Genomic DNA, 18,820 nt, shown 5'->3' with positions numbered 1-18,820 from the left:
CCGTGTGAGGCCGGTGGCGCGGCTGCCCACAGGGGCGCGGCTGCCGAGAGGGGCCGCGGAGCTGCCCGTGCCTCCGGCCCTCCCGGAGTGGGAGGCGTGTTGGCTTCGGGGAGCCCAGCCTCCCTCCCTCCCGCCCTCTAGCTGGGTGGCCCCCGGGCTTGAAGCTCCGTCCCTGGCGGGCTGCTGGTGGGGCCGTGGAAGGAGGTTTTAAAATCTGGGTTAAAGAGTAAAACCCCGGTTACAGGAAGAGCGCCTGTCCCGTCCATCGAACCGACTTCCTCGGTCTGCCCCTCTGCTGGGGCGCACCGGCCGGGCCTGCTTGTTCGGGTTACGTTAAACTGGTCTGTTACCCTCGGAGGTGGAATGCCTGGTAGCCAGCATGTCTTGAGAATAGCCCTGAGGTGTGGTGTTAGCCAAACCTCCACTTCGCTCATTCCAGGGAGCGCTGGAAGAGTGGTAGCTTTGTGATAGCTCTGAAATGTGTGTGTGTGTGTGTGTGTGTGTGTGTGAGACAACATGAAGTAGTGTGTTAAGGTCTTCTAGCTGAACTCTGTAGTTCTTTAGTTCCTTTGGATTCTCCCCCCGTGTTGTCCAACCCAAACACCTTCACATCGATCGTTAGTGTTATGTGAAATATTTCAGCAAATGAAGAATTGTTTCATCAAACGTTCTTGAACATAGCATACATAGTACTCTTGACTAATATACACCGTTAGCCAAGAATAATAGAACCTGCTCTTTCTTTTCTGTGTGTTCTGGTGAGAGCGTCAGAGGAGGCCTGAGGAGACATTTGTAGGTAGAAAGCAATTTTTCTACTAGTGAGCAAACTTTCCCTTTTGATTTTTGAAATAACTTACTTCCTGCCTGCTCTCTGCTTTTCACAGCAAAGAAGCACTCCTAATAAGTTAGGAGCTTAAGTTGCAGACTTTGCTGTTTTGATTGGGAGTTGCTAGGTGCAGAGCTACAAAAACTATCCTTCACAGTGAGGTGGTTAGAATGAGGCAGAGACCTTGAGATCAGCCTATCAAAATATACAAGTGAATAAGATCTGAAGTTCAGTTTAACTACCTGTTTACTCACCACTCATTATCTGACCATATCACTTCTCTTTAAAAGAATTCTTTTTGGCAAAAGGTTAAAATGCTACATTGTGATTAATAAGTCACTGCTGCGGTTGATTTCAGATGCTTCCTGTCTTCATCTTAATATCAGTTAAGCTAGAAACATACATGCACTACAGTGCACGAATTGAAAGTGGCAGCATGAAATTGGTGCCATAAACAAATTGCTTTTTAAACCAGACTTCTGAGCCCTCATAAGAGTGATAACTCTGCTTTGTCTATCCACAGTGTGTCTGTATATGGATATCTCCAAATCCTAATTTCAAATTACTCTGAGCATCAAAAGTGCTATAAATTTTTATATTAACGTTTAATGATCTTAAATCTAATGGCTGTGCAATTACCATAACTAACAACTCATTCAAAAAAATTGAGCTACTAAATGATAGCTGTCATGAGAAGCCGAGTCTCTTTGAATAGCGTACTGTTACTTTAACCTTTTAGAGGCAACAGCTGTGAAGTCTTTTGTACAAGATTATTGGGATTCTTTTTTGTATTTGACATTTTGATACCATGGTGGTGATGCTCTAGAAATACATAAATGGCTCTTAATCTAAAAGCTGAATTTGTAGGATACTATACATCTTTAAAATATTACTGTTTGACTAATAGTATTTTTCTCAGATTGGACAGTGAAACTAGATGAGTCAGTTTGACTGTCTGGGTCACATTCACGGTTACAATGTTGTGTTTGGGTTCACAAGATTAAAGAAGAATGTTTAAATGAAGCTTATATGGAAATACTTCCATCTCTACTAAATTTAATAAAACCACTTAAGTGGAAGCTGATTTCCTGTTGACGTTACAAAATAGATCATGTAAGGATCTGGGGGAAAAGTAGCATGGTTAGAGTAGGTAGGACCAAACCATTTTACAGAGTGTCTTCTTGGGTTGGAGTTTATAATATTTATGATATTTGGTCCCTAGCTTCTATTTGCCAGAAGCTGGGATGGGTGTCAAGGGATAGATCACTTGATGATTACCTGTTCTGTTCATTCCCTCTAAAGCACCTGGCATTGGCCACTGTTGGATGACCGGATACTGGGCTAGATAGACCATTGGTCTGACCCATTATGGCCATTCTTATGAAGACAGTTTAGTTTTGTCTACATAGACAAGACTGAATTGTTGTAACATGGCAGTTTTTTGTAGTGTGGTTGGGACCTAGATGGGAATGTCCCTTTTAAATACCATCTTGTTTTAAGTTGGGGATATAATATTAGCAAAATAAACATGTTTAAGAAATGGCTTTTTAAAAAAAAATGACTTCAGGATGTTGTGTTGGACTACTGGATCATGGAGGCTGATGGAGATATACAAACAACTCACCCTGATTGAAAATAAAACTTTGTCTAGATTAATGCTTACTAACTTAATACTTTCAGCTTCTATGGGAGTTCGATACAAAACGCTTTGTAAACATTCTCAGCTAACTTGAATGAAATGGCTAAATGCGAAGATATGTCAGGTTTGGGCAAATAGCTTTAGCAAGTCTCATCCCATTTTATTAATGTGGAAAAAAATATTGTCAGGTAGTTTTGGGCCCTTCACATAAGTAAGTGTGTGGCGGGAGGGAAACTCATGTTTAAGCATTTTTAAAAAATTCCACTAAGGTTTTAAATCCAAACAAACATTTCCCCGTAGCATTGCAGCATTGTACTAGTGCATGAGAGCCAACAGTGAAAATGATGGGTTCTGTTTCATTAATCATTCTGAAGTGTAAAAAGTAAGCAGTATAAATGATACAGACTGAAATTTTGAAAACCTTTTGGACTTAATTGAGAAGGTATGAACATGAGGAAAGCTGTGTTAATATGACTTTTTTTAGCCTGATAATGAGCTGTTAAAATAGTAAACTGTAAACCAGGAGCGCTTAGCATCATAGAATATTAGGGTTGGAAGGAACCTCAGGAGGTCATCTAGTCCAACCCCCTGCTCAAAATAGGACCAACACCAACTAAATCATCCCAGCCAGGGCTTTGTCAAGCTGGGCCTTAAAAACATCCAAGGATGGAGATTCCACCATCTCCCTAGTAACGCATTCCAGTGCTTCACCACCCTCTTAGGGAAAAAGCTTTTCCTACTATCCAACCTAGATCTCCCCCACTGCAACTTGAGACCATTGCTCCTTGTTCTGTCATCTGCCACCACTGAGAACAGCCTAGCTCCATCCTCCCTGGAACCCCCCTTCAGGTAGCTGAGAGTCGAGATCTCACCCAGCTCATTTTCAAGCTTCCATAGGCCACCCAAACTCTCAGCCAAGAGCCCTGGATACTCAAAAAAAGAAGTCTGCTGCTGCCATAGCTACTTCATCCCAGCCTGCCTGTTACTTGCCAATCCATTATGGATTAGTAGGACCAGACAAGGTTATATAGATATTCTTGTTTGTGGAAGAAAAAATGTAATGCAAGAGGTTATCGTTCTAGAGAAGGGTTCTGCTGCAAGTCATTTAATCCACACTATTTTCAGTCAGCAAAAAGCAGGTCTCTGCACAAAGCCTCTATTTAACTCCATTAGGTACCCAAGATTTTCATAAATCATCTTGTTCCTGTTACTGACCTTAAAATTGTAGTAAATTGTTCTGGGAATGTCCCCTGTATTTTAAATATTTTTTTAATCCATTCTGAGACCAAATGAAACTTCCCATGCTGACTCTTGCAGGGTTAGTTAGCAAATAACCCACTACGCTGCCATATTATGGCTTGAACTGACAAGGAAGAAAACAGAACTATCTTCATTTCAATTCCATTTGAAACATGGGCAGTGGAGGAAGTCTTTGTATACCAACCAGATAGAGGAAGGGAAAGCTGGCAGAGAAACACATTACTTACAGGCTTCAAAGAAGGCATAATAAAACTTTTAAGAACTATGTTGGAATTGATAGTGTCCTTTTTTACATTATGGAATTGGCATCCTGTAGATCTGTACATAATTCTCAGCCCCCAGAACATTCTCTGTTCTAAGATTTTCTGTTGGACTTATAATTTTCAGCAAGTGCTGTTGTCATGATGGAAGTTGTGATGTAGATAAGAGTTCATACAGGCTCAATTATTTTTTACCATCCTGTTGTCTAACTTCTCAGACACTTGAGCTTTGGATTGCTCTTTGCTTGCCTCAGTTGCTACCTGTGGTGGAAGTGCACTTGTTGGGAATTGTTGTTGTTGTTAGTTCATTGCTGCTGTTGATGACGATATTGTTGCAATTCTCATCTATGGCTATGCATATGACTCTGAAGCCTGAACCCTGGTGCACGGAGTCAGCCACGCTGAGGGCATGGGAAGCCTGTATCTGTGAGGTTTGATTCGTCTGGCTAGCTTTACTGATTCCGGAGGCAATTTCCTTATTTAGGAAACCGTCACTCAAGGCGGTGTTGCCCAGATATTTGAACTGATCGACATTTTTCAGCTGTATGCCATGGATGAAGATGGCTGGTGCTGGGGCATTGGAATGAGGTGCTGGTTGGAACAAGACCACTGTCTTACCAAGACTGATGGTGGGGCCAAAGAGCTGGAATGCTTCAGAAAACCAGTCAATGATGACCTGAAGATCTCATGTCTATGGGCCATCAAGGCGCATTCATCCGCAAAAAGCGCCTCAGTGAGAAGTCTCTCCAGTGTCTTGGTCTTAGCACTGAGTCTTTGAAGATCAAAGAGGGAGAGCCGTTAAGTCAGTTGCAGATGTATATCCCCTGATCCAAGTCCTTTGTGGCATGGCTGAAGACACAGGCAAAGAACAGATTGAACAGCACTGGAGCAGGCATGCAGCCTTGCTTCACTCCATTCAAGGTTTCATATGCGTCTAGTCACCATTAGAGAGCACTTGCACTGTTGGGAATTAAAGGTCCCAAAACAACCTTAGTGTAGGCAAAGCCTAGAGCCTGGGAACGTAGCATTCCCTGTTGCTGTGATGTGTAAATTCTTGGCTCCATCCAGCAGTTGTGAAGCTTCATTTTTGGTGGCCAGATATAGGTCAGCAAAGTAATTTTGCTAAGACTTTAACTTTATTATGTTCTAATAAACCAAAAGCAACCAAGTGTTCTGTGGGTGACCAGAGTTTTATGAGCAATGCATTTAACTTATCTCCTAGAGACAACTATTTATTTCAGACAATGTCAAGCTGAAACAATTGCTGATCATTACATCTATGCATTTCTTCTAATAGCCTTACATTTAAGAGACTGCTTTTTAAAAGAATCTAATAAATTTAGGGCAGAATTGCCAAATGGCAAAATATGTTGTCTGACAAAATATTGACTTCCAAAATAGCGATTGGCCAGGGAGGTTTGGTCTTCACAAGAACTGACTAGGAGCAAGTATAATGTGCTATAGACCTTTCAGGTTTTGAAATGCTTTGATCTGGTTCACCCTTGCCCAGCTGTGAATCTAGCTCCTATATATAGAAGTTTTTATTTAAAATCACAGTAAAAACATGTTTGTCTGAAGTGCCAAAGTTCCTGCCCCAAAGAGTTTCCAGTCTCAGTAGACAATGTTCAGAAGAAGAACTGGAGTGGATGAGTGATGTATCATAAAAGCAAAGTGATCAAGGCTGGAGTTTTAAAACAGCTGAAGAGATTTGGGCACTCTGTTCCCTTTGAACTTCAGTGACATTTGAGTGCCTAATTCCTTTAGGATCCTCTGAAAAATCCCAGTCTGTGTGTTTATATGGTAGGTCCAATATGACAACTATGTTCTGTGCCTGAGGTTATTTGGGGAAAGAGTTGCTATACAGTATCTCTCCATTTGCTGTTCATATGAGGGAAGGTGGGCTGTGGCTGTCTTCGATGCCAAAAAAAGTGTATTTTTACAGTGAGATAACTGATGCACGTTAGCTATCACTGTAAAATTTTAGTGGAGACGAGGTGTAGTTAGTTTTTAATTATGATAGAGCTAAGTGAGGGTGAGGTGGGTGGTATAGTGTTGGCCTCTCCTAGTTCTGTTGCTAAGTGGCTCCCTTCTCCCCCACCCCAGTCTTCATGGTCAGGCAGGGAAGAAATCTGAAAGTGTTTAAATTGTAGCTTAATCCTTGGGCTTGACTTCCTTTGGCAGGAGGCTTGAAATTAAAGAAGCAATTTCATTAATGAAACGGGGAACCCCTGACTTAACTGCAAAATATCATAATTGTTGCATTTCTATATCATGTTTCATCCTCAGCTGCAGCATGTATGGACAGCCCCATGAAAATGTGATCCCTGCTTCAGTGGGAGGTGTCAGCCTGATGGACAACCAGCAACATAGCCCAATTGTGGGGAACCCTGGGGCAAACTTCTCTTATGACTAGTGCTATGAAATCTTTAATGTCTGGTTTTTTTGGCCCACATTATCAAAAGTATTTAGGCACCTAATTCCCATTGATTTCAATTAGTTAGGTGCCTAAATACCTTTGATCTAGGTATTTTTCTCTAAAATCTAACAGAAAAGAGCTGTATGCCAAGAGGTGGTAAGTGCCTGCAACCAGATCAATGAGACTTGTGGATACTTGGCACCTTTCTGGATTAACCCCTCCCACTGTGCATGGAACACTGTTTACATCTGTGGGAAGGGCTGAATCCACTCTGCTGGGATTGGAACCTGTGGTTCTAGGGAATGTTGTGGTTATAAACACGATAGCCTGAATAAAAAGGACTGGCCACGTCTACACTGCCGGTGGCACTGCAGGCACCGCAGGAACGATTTTGTGGGTTCGATTGAGCGGCGGTAAAGACTTGCTCAATTGAACCTGGAAGTCAACTCTGTAAATCCACCCTGGCAAGTAGCGTAGCGCTGTGTCGACGGGAAGGCGTTTCCTGTCGGCGCAGCACAGTGGAGACGCCGCAGTAAGTAGACATTAGGAAGTGGAGGGAGATACACAAGTTACTATACATAACTTGTGTGTATCTTATTGATTGCTACCGAAATCTGTGGCCAGTGTAGACCAGGCCTCAGTCTTCCATTTTCAACTTTTATTTGTGAGACTTTCCTCAACTTAGATGTCCTTAGTTGGAAACTGAAATTAGCATTGTTGTTTGAGGTACCAGGTAAACTCATCCAAATTAAATACAGGGACTTTCGTATGTAATAAAGGGCCTTGTTTACATGAAGTGCATGGGATTTCTATTGTTAAGGCTGGGATTTCTCCTTTTTAATCTACGCACAAAATAAGTCTTCCTTACAGAGATGCATTGACTTTAATGTCAGTGTGTGATTCCCTTCCATTTCAAGGGAAGCAAAGGGCTTACTTATGTGATTGTTCATTTCCCCCTAAATGTATTTAACAAAACTGAGGCATAGTTTTGGGAATTATACAAATGTTTTAGCTTGTATTTTTTGGGAGGTAGGATACAAAGATATCCCTAGTTCTTAGAGGTGAGGTGAGGGCAAGGAGAGAGCCCCAGGTAAGTTATTGCAAATCAGCAGAGTGTGAATACAAGAATAGCTCTGAACTTGTTATCTAGGTCACTGATGGTTTGAGTCAGTCATTTGGCAGGCTGACTCTCTGTTGCTCCAGGAGATTAGTTTACAGCACTCGGACCTGACATAACTTCTGTAGGGAAGAGGCAGAGGGGGATTAGTGTATTAAGAAGGATTCTGTCACTAGCAAGTCTTTCTTACAGCAGCTGTTCTGTGTTCAATTAGCCTCTGAATGTGGTCATTGTTGACTTATCTTGCCAGGCAGTTAGGTGCTGTGTTGGTCCCAGGCTGTTAGGTGGCTCATTTGCAAACCACACAAAGGTATGTACACTTGGGTTCCAAATGATTCATTTCTTTCCTAAGGTGGCCATTTAGGTACTGATCCTGAGAGGTGCTCAGTACTCTCAGTGCTCCTCTGAGGATCATCCCCGTAGTCACCAAGGACATGTTTGAATTAAGTTCTGTTACCCCAGGCAGAGGCCAGCAAAAGCGAAGAGAGGCTGTTGAGTATGTGTGATACACAATGAGCTGATGAGCCTCAAAAGCATGCACTTTTACTTTCACCTTTCCCTACCTTACATTTTGTGGGGCGGGGGGGACTTATTCATCTGTCTTCACTACTGTAGGAATCTGAATTTTCACAATAAAAGAAGCATTTGCATTTAATAAAAGAAGCATTTGCATTAAGATCCCGCTTTTACTGGTGGATGGATTGGAATGAGGAAATGACTCACAACAGACAAGGAATAGCTAGAACATATTCTTTCCTCTTTTTTTAACACAAAAAACCAACAAACTTTATTGAACTTGCCCAAACTCCCCCCTACCCCTTAACCCAAAAAGTGTCAGAAAAGAATTTGAAGATGGTGGGGCATGCAGGGGAGAGAACAGTCAGGAATACTTCATGACTGTTTCAAAAGTACAAGTTGTAAGGGATGTGCAGAGAATGTGGAAACTGCAGTTCCACCTGATGCATTATTTGAGAAATAGAGATAAGTGACCAATCCCTCTTTAAAAGAAAGGGACTTTTAAATGATTGTGCTTGATTACTGTTTGTAGTTAGGCTTCGTGAATATGAGATGAAGGAAAAATCTTCAGTCTTAACCTAGTCTAGTCTCTTTTCTTTCTTATTAGTACCCAGATAATGTTCATTATGTAGACCTGACCCAGTGGCTGTGATTTAGTGGTAAGAGCAGGGAACTGTGACTCAGGAGACCAGGGTTCTGTTCACAGCTCCTGGGTGGTTGTTGTGCGAGACCTGGGGTAACAGCTCAGTTTCTGGTGGCACCATATATCCCTTGCTTCATGTGACTGTTGAAACTTAATTGTTTAGATACTTTCATTCAAGGATCTCTCAGAAGGATAAAATATTATAACCAGTTTTTTTTTTTTTTACACAGTGTCTTTGTGAACCTGTGAAATGGCCGTGATGGAAATTGCATGCCAAGGAGCGCCTGACCCCACCATCGGGCACCAGAAGGAGCTTTCTGCTACTAAAGGGTTGAGTGAAACAGTGGGTGAGAAGCAGAGCAGTGTTTGCAAAGTAGAAGATTCAGAGAAGGTTGCCTTCCACAGTCAATGGAAGATCCTAAAGGATGTGATCACCAAAGGAACGGCAAAAGAAGAGACAGAAGGGGGTTCTGCGTCCATTTCCATCATCGCCCAGGCAGAATGTAAGTGGTGCAGCATGATGTTTTTCGTTGAGGGGGGAGTAGGTAATGCGGTGGGGCATTGCACTAGCTTTGCATCTCTGGAGAGCTGGGTTCAAATCTGTCTTTGTGATTGCAGGCAGGGTGAATTTGGTGATCATTTTCCAGATCATCAATAATTTGAATACTCGGCAGAGACTGTCACATTAAAGGCCAAATAATGGGATAGCAGGGTTGTTACAGGAGTATTCTCAAAACCGTGCATAGGGTTGCTCATACAGCAGCAATTGTGTCCAGTTTTGGGCCCCCCACTATTGGAAGGATGTGGACAAATTGGAGAGAGTCCACGGAAGGCAACAAAAATGATTAGGGGGCTGAAGCACATGACTTATGAGGAGATGCTGAGGGGACTGGACTTGCTCACTCTGGAGAAGAGTGAGGGGGATTTGATAGCGGCCTTTAACTACCTGAAAGGGAGTTCCAGGGAGGATGGAGCTAGGCTGTTCTCAGTGGTGGTAGATGACAGAACTGGGAGCAAAGGTCTCAAGTTGCAGTGTGGAAGGTCTGGGTTGAGTATTAGGAAAAAGTTTTTCACTAGGAGGGTGGTGAAGCACTGGAATGGGTTACCTAGGGAGATGGTGGAATCTCCATCCTTAGACGTTTTTAAGATATGGCTTGACAAAGCCCTGGCTGAGATGATTTAGTTGGGGTTGGTCCTGCTTTGAGCAGGGGGTTGGACTAGATGACCTCCTGAGGTCTCTTCTGTGATACCTACCTACACAATAGTGCCAAGCCATGGCCATTGGTCCCTTATTTTATGATTAGCAATGAACATTCTATGGCAGTAAGTCCTGAGTTTTTTGAGCAACTTCCAGAAGATGCAACAGGAGGAAAGAACTAGAGGGAAGATTCCTGATGTTTGGGAAGTGTCTGATACCAGGAAAAAGGGAAAAAATACTGTAGTTTTTCATGATCTGTCATGACCAGGGATCCTAGATTTCCATGATTAAAAAAACCATAAAAATCATGATTAAAATGAAATCCGACAGCGGGAACCCTGCTGCTCAGAGCTGTCAGCATCAATTGCCCATGTTCTTGGGTATGTGCTGGTGGCACAAGGTTCTACTCTGTTTAGTTTTTACATTTTGTGAAAAAATAAAAAGGTTCTCTGTAAAAACACACACACTGTGGTTTTTCTGTGGCAAATGGATTTCTAGTATCCCTGCTCATGACCAATATGGAGACTTACATTCCTGGATTATTGTTTGGTTCAGCAAGCTGTTACTGCCATCCTGATTCAGATACTCGCAGCCATCAATGGAGACTGTCTAGTACTTAAGCTTATGGTGATCTTATTTTCTCTCAAACAGGTGAGAACAGCCAGGAGTTCAGCCCCACTCTTTCAGAGAGGTCTTTCATTGCAGATAGTAAACGTTACAGGTGAGAGGTCTTTTCAGATAAAAAAAGTTATATGTCCATGTAGTATTTACTGTTCTCACGTCACTCTACTTCAGTTGTGCCCTTTTTTATGCTGCCGTATTGTTAGTTTATTTAAAGAACCCCTGTTTAAAAGTGATGAACTCTTTTTGTTCTAAGGTGTGTGGGGAACTTGCAACACTCTTTTACACAGGTAACTTTCCCAACTTCTTTATATTTGCACCACATCCTGTCCTGTGACATGCTGCCCCACAAAGCATCATGAGGGCTTTGTGTTTAAATATCTTGCAGACATCCATGTTCTCAGTGTCTTAATTTCTTCATCCCTAGAATCTTGATTCTTTCTCTCTGAACGTTTACACCATGGGTATCAAGGTCACTCTGAGGTGGGAGCTGAATGATCCTTTCAGTTTAGGTCCATGGGCTGGAGAAAGACAGTTCCCAGTAAGGGCATATTTTTCCATCTTTTCTGACCTGAAGAATGTCTCTTCAGCTGAGTTCATGCTTCCTTCCCCACATCTTCCTCTGAAAAGCTGTGGGAGACGGGATTGGCTGGTGCAGGCATTGATGGCAGCAGGAGCAGGTCTGTGTCCTATTCCCTGGAAAGAGCTGTGGCAAGAAAAACAAGGCGGGAGGAGAAGGACCCACACCCACAAACCTGGTGTTGCAGGGCTCAATAGCAGTGCCAGGAACCCAAAGAGAGGGAAAGAAAAAAGGGATGGAGGAGAGAGAAATAGAATATAGAAGGGCAGGGAGCAGCAATCACAAGGGAATGGGGGTGGAACCATGGGGCCCTTCTGCCTAGGGTGGATTGAGGAGCAGCAGCGGCTTGATGGGGAGCTTGGAAGCAGTGCTCAGTGCTGATGGTGTCAGTGAAAGGAGTTGTTGCTCTGGAGTAAGAGATGATGGGGGCTTAATTGCCTGTGGCCAATGAGGCATAAACTTCCTCATTTTCAGCAAGTGCTCAGCTTCCTCCTGGCCCTGCAAAACAAGTTCCGGGCTGGCTTTCTTTAATTTGGGCTAAGGGCACCACAGGCCAGATGAAAGCTTCCAGGGGAGTGGATCTGGTCTACAGGGCTGTATGCTTGACCACCCTTGTTTTATACCCACTACTGCCTTGCCTTCAGCTGGTATAGTAAATGTATTCCTTTGAAGAAGTGTAAGTTGTAAAGTCACTTAAGGGATTCAGTTATAATGTATGTTAAAAGTTACAATGAAACACATGCAAAATGCTTAGTGCTACCATCTCATCTTGAGTTTATCATCCACAACTCAGCTGTTAAATCAGCTAAATGTGCAGCAGCAGAAAAGACTTCGGAGGATGATTGGAAAAGCTGCATTGGTACTGGGTAAAGAGTAATAAGGGCAAATGGTTTACGCTACTTGAACCAATACAAGATACTTGACATCTAAAATTGGAAACTCTCCATGTGAGGAGCAGTCTCACCTCTTCTCACTGTTAGATGAAAACAAACAACTTCTTATGGTTGGTGACTAATGAATGACTAATAAAGCAAACATTTATCTTCTGAAAGATAAGTCTATTTATTGCTGCATGTCCCTAGGGTGGTGCTGGTTTGCATAGCTATGCTTTCCCAGTAAAATTATTTTAGTTTTACAATAGCAACAGTTACAGATTAGAAGTTTTTTTTTTTTTTTTTTTTTTTTTTTTTTTTTTGGCTTAAATTTTGACCACTCTGTTGTGAAACAGTCAGTCCAGCTCCTTTCTTTAGCACTAAATTTGCTTTTTAAAACAAATGTAAGAAAAGAACTTTACATTCTAAGCACTCTTACAGATTTTTTAAAAATGTATTAAATAAGGTAGATTGTGAACTTAATAGTTATACATGCAGTACATGGCTAGTCTGTGCCAATAAAGCAACTTGACAATGATTTTCACTGCCAGTGGCTCCAACTGTCTCCCCCTTCAGGGCATTGCTAATCTGTACCTTCCAAAATATATTGACATTGTCTTCTAATGAGCCCGATGCTGTCTACCTTGCTTCATATCTTTCTCCTGCATAATGCCAAACATGCTGCTGCATCTGTAACTTTCCATACTGGTGTTCACATTAGGACTATTTAACAACTTCCTGCCTTGCCTGCTCTTAAATTCATCTGGGAAAGCAATATTGGTAACTTCCATTCCTGACTGGCTTGGTTTCATTGGCAGTGGTCAGCTAGGGAAGATGTGCTCCTGCTGTTTGTCAAATTAAAATGTGTTCTTTGCTTTTCTTGGTAGCCGGTCAGACAGTCTCGATCAAATCCCTAACAATGTGGCCCATGCAACTGAAGGGAAAATGGCACCAGCCTGCTGGAGGGCAAGGCATCGTGGTAAAGCCAGGAAGAAACGTCGCAAGAAAAGATCCAGGGCCAGAATACAAACACTGGCCTCTGCTAACCAAGGGCCTAGAACTCCAGAACAGGAAAGTTGTACACCGATTCCAGTCCAGGTAAGATGCGTTAGCTCAGTCCTATGAGTCGGGAGGAGAAATCATAGGATTAATATAATTCTTTGAAGATGGTTGGCTTGAGTTTTGAGACTGGATTTGTTGTTAGGGTTCCTGCCTAATTCTCTTCCTCTTGTGTTCCAGGAGGATGAAACTCACCAAAACCCTCTCTTCAGTAACAGCTGCTGTTTTTCAGAACCTTGCAAGGATTCAGCCTGTGATCAGATACCATTTGAGAAACCTCAAAAAGTTCTAGTCGCAGGCAAACTCCATTCGTTAAGGAACCGACACAGACCAGAACTGCACAAGTTGATAAGCCCAGCTCAGTGCCTGAACCATGTTTGGAAGTTACACTGTCAGGATGACTTTGTCCCTCAGCCAGAGACCCTCCGTCCCTTCCCTTACAACAGATTGCCCCTTTGCTTCCCAGTTCTGGATAGTCCTCTTTGTGCCATGAAACGTAACCCTCTGGAGACATATCTCCTTGATGATTTGGCCTGTGCGAATGGTGAGCATCGCTTATCTGGGCTAAGCTTAGAACGCAGCTTCCCAAAATGTGTCAGCCAGTCCATGAAGACCAACTCGGACAAACTTTCTGTGGAAGAATATTTGGTGGATGCTCTTAAAGGGAGTGTGAGTCTTGGTGAACCAAGGAACTTAGCCAGCCTGGCCAAGACGTGGAGTGGAGGCGGTCTGGATTTGAAGGAGCAGTTTCAAGAAACCGATGACAATGAGGGGGTGCTGCTTACTGAGGTGATACTTTTGGCCTTGTACTTGAGCCAACATGGTGGTGGGTAGTGTGTCCCTCCCTGTATAGTAGGACTGTGAGTTTAAACATTTAACTGCCTGTTAAAGATGCAGGGCAAAGATTCCAATAGCGTTAACTTGTAGAGACTGAGCCATATCTGTCCTGATGTAAATTCTCCCATAGAGTGTGCGTAAATTTAAACAATACTCCAAAAACTCTGCAACCTGCAAAGTCCTTCATAGGTCCACATGACTTAAAATCATCACTGAAAGCCATGAAGATCTCAGTATGGTGGATGTGTATTGTAGGAAGAAGTTTGGCACATAGCCAGTCTTCAGAGATTTCCTTGGTTTAATTTTTTATAGTTAAAGGGCCTAGCCCACTTGGGTGAGCAGGTCATAAGCTTTTATTCGCCATAGGCAATTTGCAGTTTCTTTTGAGTCCAATAATCAGAGGGTTGCTAAGCTTCACTTACAAGATTTGTCCCCTGCACCTGCAAACCCCACTTTTGTTCCTGGTACCAGCAAGCTGTGTGATTACACTGCTAACTGCCCATTGCATAGGCAGGGCTTCCTGGGGCAACGGAAGCGCATGTGGATCTTGCAGGCACAGCATATCCAGAAGCAGAGGCAGGTGGATCTCATGGCACTAGGTATCCCAGCAGTGTCCATTGGGTGCATTGTTTGCTCAGCATGTGAAAGGAATGCCTTTAAAAGATGGACTAATTATTTAGAAACCTTTAGGCCTCCAGGGGATAGCTCATTTTCTCTTTGGGACAGAGGGCTACGTCATTTGGATTCTGGAGACCCGAGCAGTGACCCAAAAAATCTAGATGGAGCGGAAGAGGAGAGCCTGCTGAAAGCAATAATTGAAAATCTAAGCTCAGAGTTGCCTCTGAGTGATTCAGTGGGAAGTGGGTCGGTTAACTATTCTAGTTTCTTTTGAAAATCCCAGCTCTTGGCTTTCCCTGTGTCAGACTTGATATAGCAGTTTGGCAGCCATATTCCTGCATGCTTGCTTCAGTTTGTCTTCTAATCCTTAGAAATTGAAGCCAGTGGATTATGAATACCGAGAAGAGGTTCACTGGACCAAGTGCCATGACTCTCTGGGCGTTGGCTCTTTTGGGGAAGTGTACAAAATAGAGGACAAACAGACGGGATTTCAGTGTGCTGCAAAAAAGGTAACTTATGAAAACAAAGGAGAGCTTGATATGTCCAATAAAAGAAGGCACAAAGGAAGTAAAAGCTGCCTTTGTTTCATTCCAACTCCCAAGGACTATAGGTATCTTACACAACCTCAATATCACTGATTCTCAGAGTATCCAAGGGCAAACTGGAAAGCATTGGTATGCTACACCAAACAGAACTTTTGTCTGTGATGAGGTGAGGGAGTCTCTTCACCTAGCCACTTTCAGATTGATCAGAAATAATCCTTCTTTATTGACCTTCATGGCATGCTGAGAGACACACTTGTTTCTGTGAGTTCAGAGAAGCTGGGAGGACTCTGGGTAATCTTAAAGATCAGAAGTATGTTTTTAGCTGCTGCATGAAGGGAGACTCCTTTGTCTAACTGTATTATTAAATTTATGTCCAGGAGCACAGAGCAAAAGGTTAGGTGCTCCTTCCTATTGGATGAGTGTATATTGAAAAAATACATGTAGCTATATATACACCGTAAAAGGGGGATAACTTTAAGGCTTTTTCTCTGTCTTACACTTTACCAGCATTTCATATTATGTTTGTTCAACAAACAATAAAGTGTATTGAATTTGTATTACAGACTCTGCAAAGGAACTATAGTTCTCCCGAATCCTACATGGTCCAGCATGTTTTAGATATTGTATAGTAAACAAAGTCTGATGTTTTCATAAAATGTTGCACGATGCATATGGAACTTATATGAACTAGGGGATTTCTTTGAAGATTGTCAGCTATGTAGGTAGCTATATTAATACAAGTTACGTTCTCTCATGATCTCACTACACAATCCCACAGTGTGTGAGATTTCTGGTGGCTGTTAAAAAAATACTTTCCCCCATATATTACTGTAGTCAAGTGTGTGGGAGGTAACTGACTTTTAGAAAGTTTGGGTTCAGAATCCTTTTGGGTATGTATTTTCACTTTTTAAACTTTTTTTTTTTCATATAATTTTCATATAATTTAGAATATTGTGTCCAGTTTTGGGCCCCCCAATACAAAAAGGATGTGGACAAGTTGGAGAGAGTCCAGCGGAGGGCAACAAAAATGATTAGGGGGCTGGAGCACAGGACTTATGAGGAGAGGCTGAGGGAACTGGGCTTGTTTAGTCTGCAAAAGAGAAGAGTGAGGGGGGATTTGATAGCGGCCTTTAACTACCTGAAAGGGGGTTCTAGGGAGGATGGGGCTAGGCTGTTCTCGGTGGTGGCAGATGACAGAACAAGGAGCAACGGTCTCAAGTTGCAGGGAGGGAGGTCTAGGTTGGACATTAGGAAAAAGTTTTTTACTAGGAGGGTGGTGAAGCACTGGAATGGGTTACCTAGGGAGGTGGTGGAATCTCCATCCTTAGAGGTTTTTAAGCTGCGGCTTGACAAAGCCCTGGTTGGGATGATATAGCTGAGGTTAGTCCTGCTTTGAGTAGGGGGTTGGACTAGATGACCTCCTGAGGTCCCTTCCAACTCTAATATTCTATGATTCTATGATAATTCTCGCAACTTGCCTGATTACCTGGCGGAACAATATATAATTATTGCAAAAAGCAATAAATAATAAACAAGCAAAAATATAATTAGCCAAGTTGGGAAAAAAACATCTGGTCTCTTCACATTTCACTTGTGAACTGTGCAGGAGAAAGAGTTCAAACGAACCAGATAATGTTACAATACCAAAATTTGCAATGATGCCTAGTACACTTAAAATATAGACAATGACTTATGGCCACTATAAGAGCAAGTTATGCCATTGTCATAAAATACAAAATCTCTTCATTTTGGGTTAATTATCCACCTGGCAAACATGGGCTCAGGTAATTTTGCTATAGGAATATTGTCCTGTTTGCTACAAGGGGAAATTTTCAGAAACGTCTGTCACTTTTGAAAATGGAACTTAGGTGTTTGAAGACTGTGGGTAACATTATCAGAGGGCTTCAGAAGGCAGCTGTGTAGATGAAGGAATGGATTTCTGATTTAGTGTATTTCTTCATAGTCAAAATAGATGAATCTTAACTTGCTGGTTACAATCCAAGTTATGATACTTTAAAGCCACTAATATGGAAATGAGGTGCAATGCCTGATTTGCCTGAGATAAATGCCACCTCTACTTTTACGGGACTTGAGCTACCTATTCATGACTTATCAAATTTGATCTCAGCAGCTAGCTTTTAAATGCTTGAGATTCAGTCAAGCTAGCTATGGCTGGACCACTGACAACAATGAAACATGATGCATCCTTTCCTACCAGTGTCCAAATGAGTCATAGTTTGCTTCTGATCTGCAGCAGTGTCTAATTTTGGTTTTTTTGGCCAACTGATGTGAATCAACTTTCTACTCTAGTTTTTCTTGTGTAGCATGGCTACTGCCTAAAGAGGTGATAAATAAAGCAGATTACTGTAAATGGGCATATTAAAGAGAACTTGAAATCAAGTCTGTTTCAAAAAATTATTTACAAGTTATTCTAGACGCTACACATCCTCTAGTTTTTATCTCCTTTGTGGCTTTTACAGTCACATTTTCCTGGCATTTAAAATTTTTTCCCCTCCTTTTGTATGAAAGACGAGCATAAACAGAGGTACTGACTACACAATGTGCTATCAGATGTACAGACCAAACTGAAAAGTGAGATTAGAGGAAAATTATCTCAGTTTGAGCAATGTTGTGGGTTAGATAAATGTTCAGACAGAAGTGTGTGTGAAGTTGCAGGTGTCCCTTTCAAACAAGACACAATTAGGATGAATTTTACTTTCCTTCCAAAATGCCATGCACTCAGCCATAATCTGGAGACTGTGGGGAGAAGGCACTGAAGCCTGAGCTTTCTTTTAAATTGCTGTGCAGCTTTGAGAGCTAGGAATTTTGGTAGTGGCATTTCTTTCTTGTTCTAAAGTATCTGCCCCAAAACGCCTAGTACTGTCTCTTGTACTCTGTTGCTAAAGTCCATTTGGCTCTCTGCTGCAGAACAGAAAAGTAATCTGTTCTAGTGCACGGAGATGATGCATTTGGCCAGAATTTTGAAAGTGGTGCTGTTCCATGTGTGGATGGAAGAGCTGCATTTACAAAGGATGAGCTATTGGGAACAGACATGTTGACTATGCGGTTTTTCTTCTCTGGTTCTCCAGGTGCAAGTCGAACACTTTCGTGCAGAGGAGTTGACGACGTGTGCTGGAGTAAAAAGTCCCAAAGTTGTCCCTTTGTACGGAGCCGTGAAGGAAGGTCCTTGGGTTACCATCTTCATGGAGCTAATGGAGGGTGAGGAAGATGCAAGTACAATGGAAGCACCCTTGTGACTATCAAACGAAATGGGCATTGATGCCCTCTTCCACCCATAGCCACAGTGTTAAATGTTTCTAACCCTCTGGTGGTATTCTGGATTTTTCCTGGGCTTAATGTCCCCAGGAGTGGGAGGTGGGATCAATACCACTGGTGCATAGAAATGGACATCTGTTTTCAAGTGATCCTTCCACTTTAGGATTTGTATTTCTAAACCTAGACAGCCAACAGAATTCCTCCAGGCCTTTGATAAAGCAAGACGTCAGTTTTGATTCTACAGTGTTTGCTATTGAGAACAAAGTAGTTGTGAAATTAATCTCTATGGTCTCAAGTAATAAACTGGTGTGGAGCATGGAGTCTGTGTTGATCCTGATACTTCCCTTGCACACAGCTCCTCCCTCAGCCAGGGCAACAGAAAGCACAGCCTCTTTTGGGATCAGTTGATGACCAGCAGGGACTGGATGGGATTGGTCCTGTCAGCTGGTAATTCGCTGCTTATGATGCCATTGAATTATGTGAGACCAAAGTAAGGGACTTGAAAAATGGCGGTTACCTTGGACAGCAAGAACTCGG

At 42.4% G+C, this 18,820-nt stretch overlaps 1 protein-coding gene across 2 annotated transcripts in view; it reads left to right on the top strand.

Annotated features, from left to right (window-relative positions):
* Positions 1-18,820, top strand: part of MAP3K14 (mitogen-activated protein kinase kinase kinase 14) — a 32,833-nt gene that overhangs the window by 6,009 nt on the left and 8,004 nt on the right. Inside the window, exons 1-7 of one of the 2 annotated variants that reach the window (XM_067556262.1) lie at positions 280-327; positions 8,908-9,180; positions 10,527-10,596; positions 12,836-13,046; positions 13,188-13,796; positions 14,834-14,971; positions 18,097-18,226. In XM_067556262.1, coding sequence (XP_067412363.1) covers positions 8,928-9,180; positions 10,527-10,596; positions 12,836-13,046; positions 13,188-13,796; positions 14,834-14,971; positions 18,097-18,226 — 1,411 coding nt within the window. In that variant the 5' untranslated portion in view covers positions 280-327; positions 8,908-8,927. Of the gene's footprint in view, positions 1-279; positions 328-8,907; positions 9,181-10,526; positions 10,597-12,835; positions 13,047-13,187; positions 13,797-14,833; positions 14,972-18,096; positions 18,227-18,820 lie in introns of those variants that run through there. The other variant, XM_067556261.1, reaches the window with a different exon arrangement.

This window comes from Emydura macquarii, unplaced genomic scaffold, assembly GCF_026122565.2.
Source record: "Emydura macquarii macquarii isolate MOO-44397 ecotype Brisbane River unplaced genomic scaffold, CSIRO-AGI_Emac_v2 contig_1692, whole genome shotgun sequence".
NCBI lineage: Eukaryota > Metazoa > Chordata > Testudines > Chelidae > Emydura > Emydura macquarii.
This window is presented reverse-complemented; position numbering and strand designations above follow the sequence as displayed.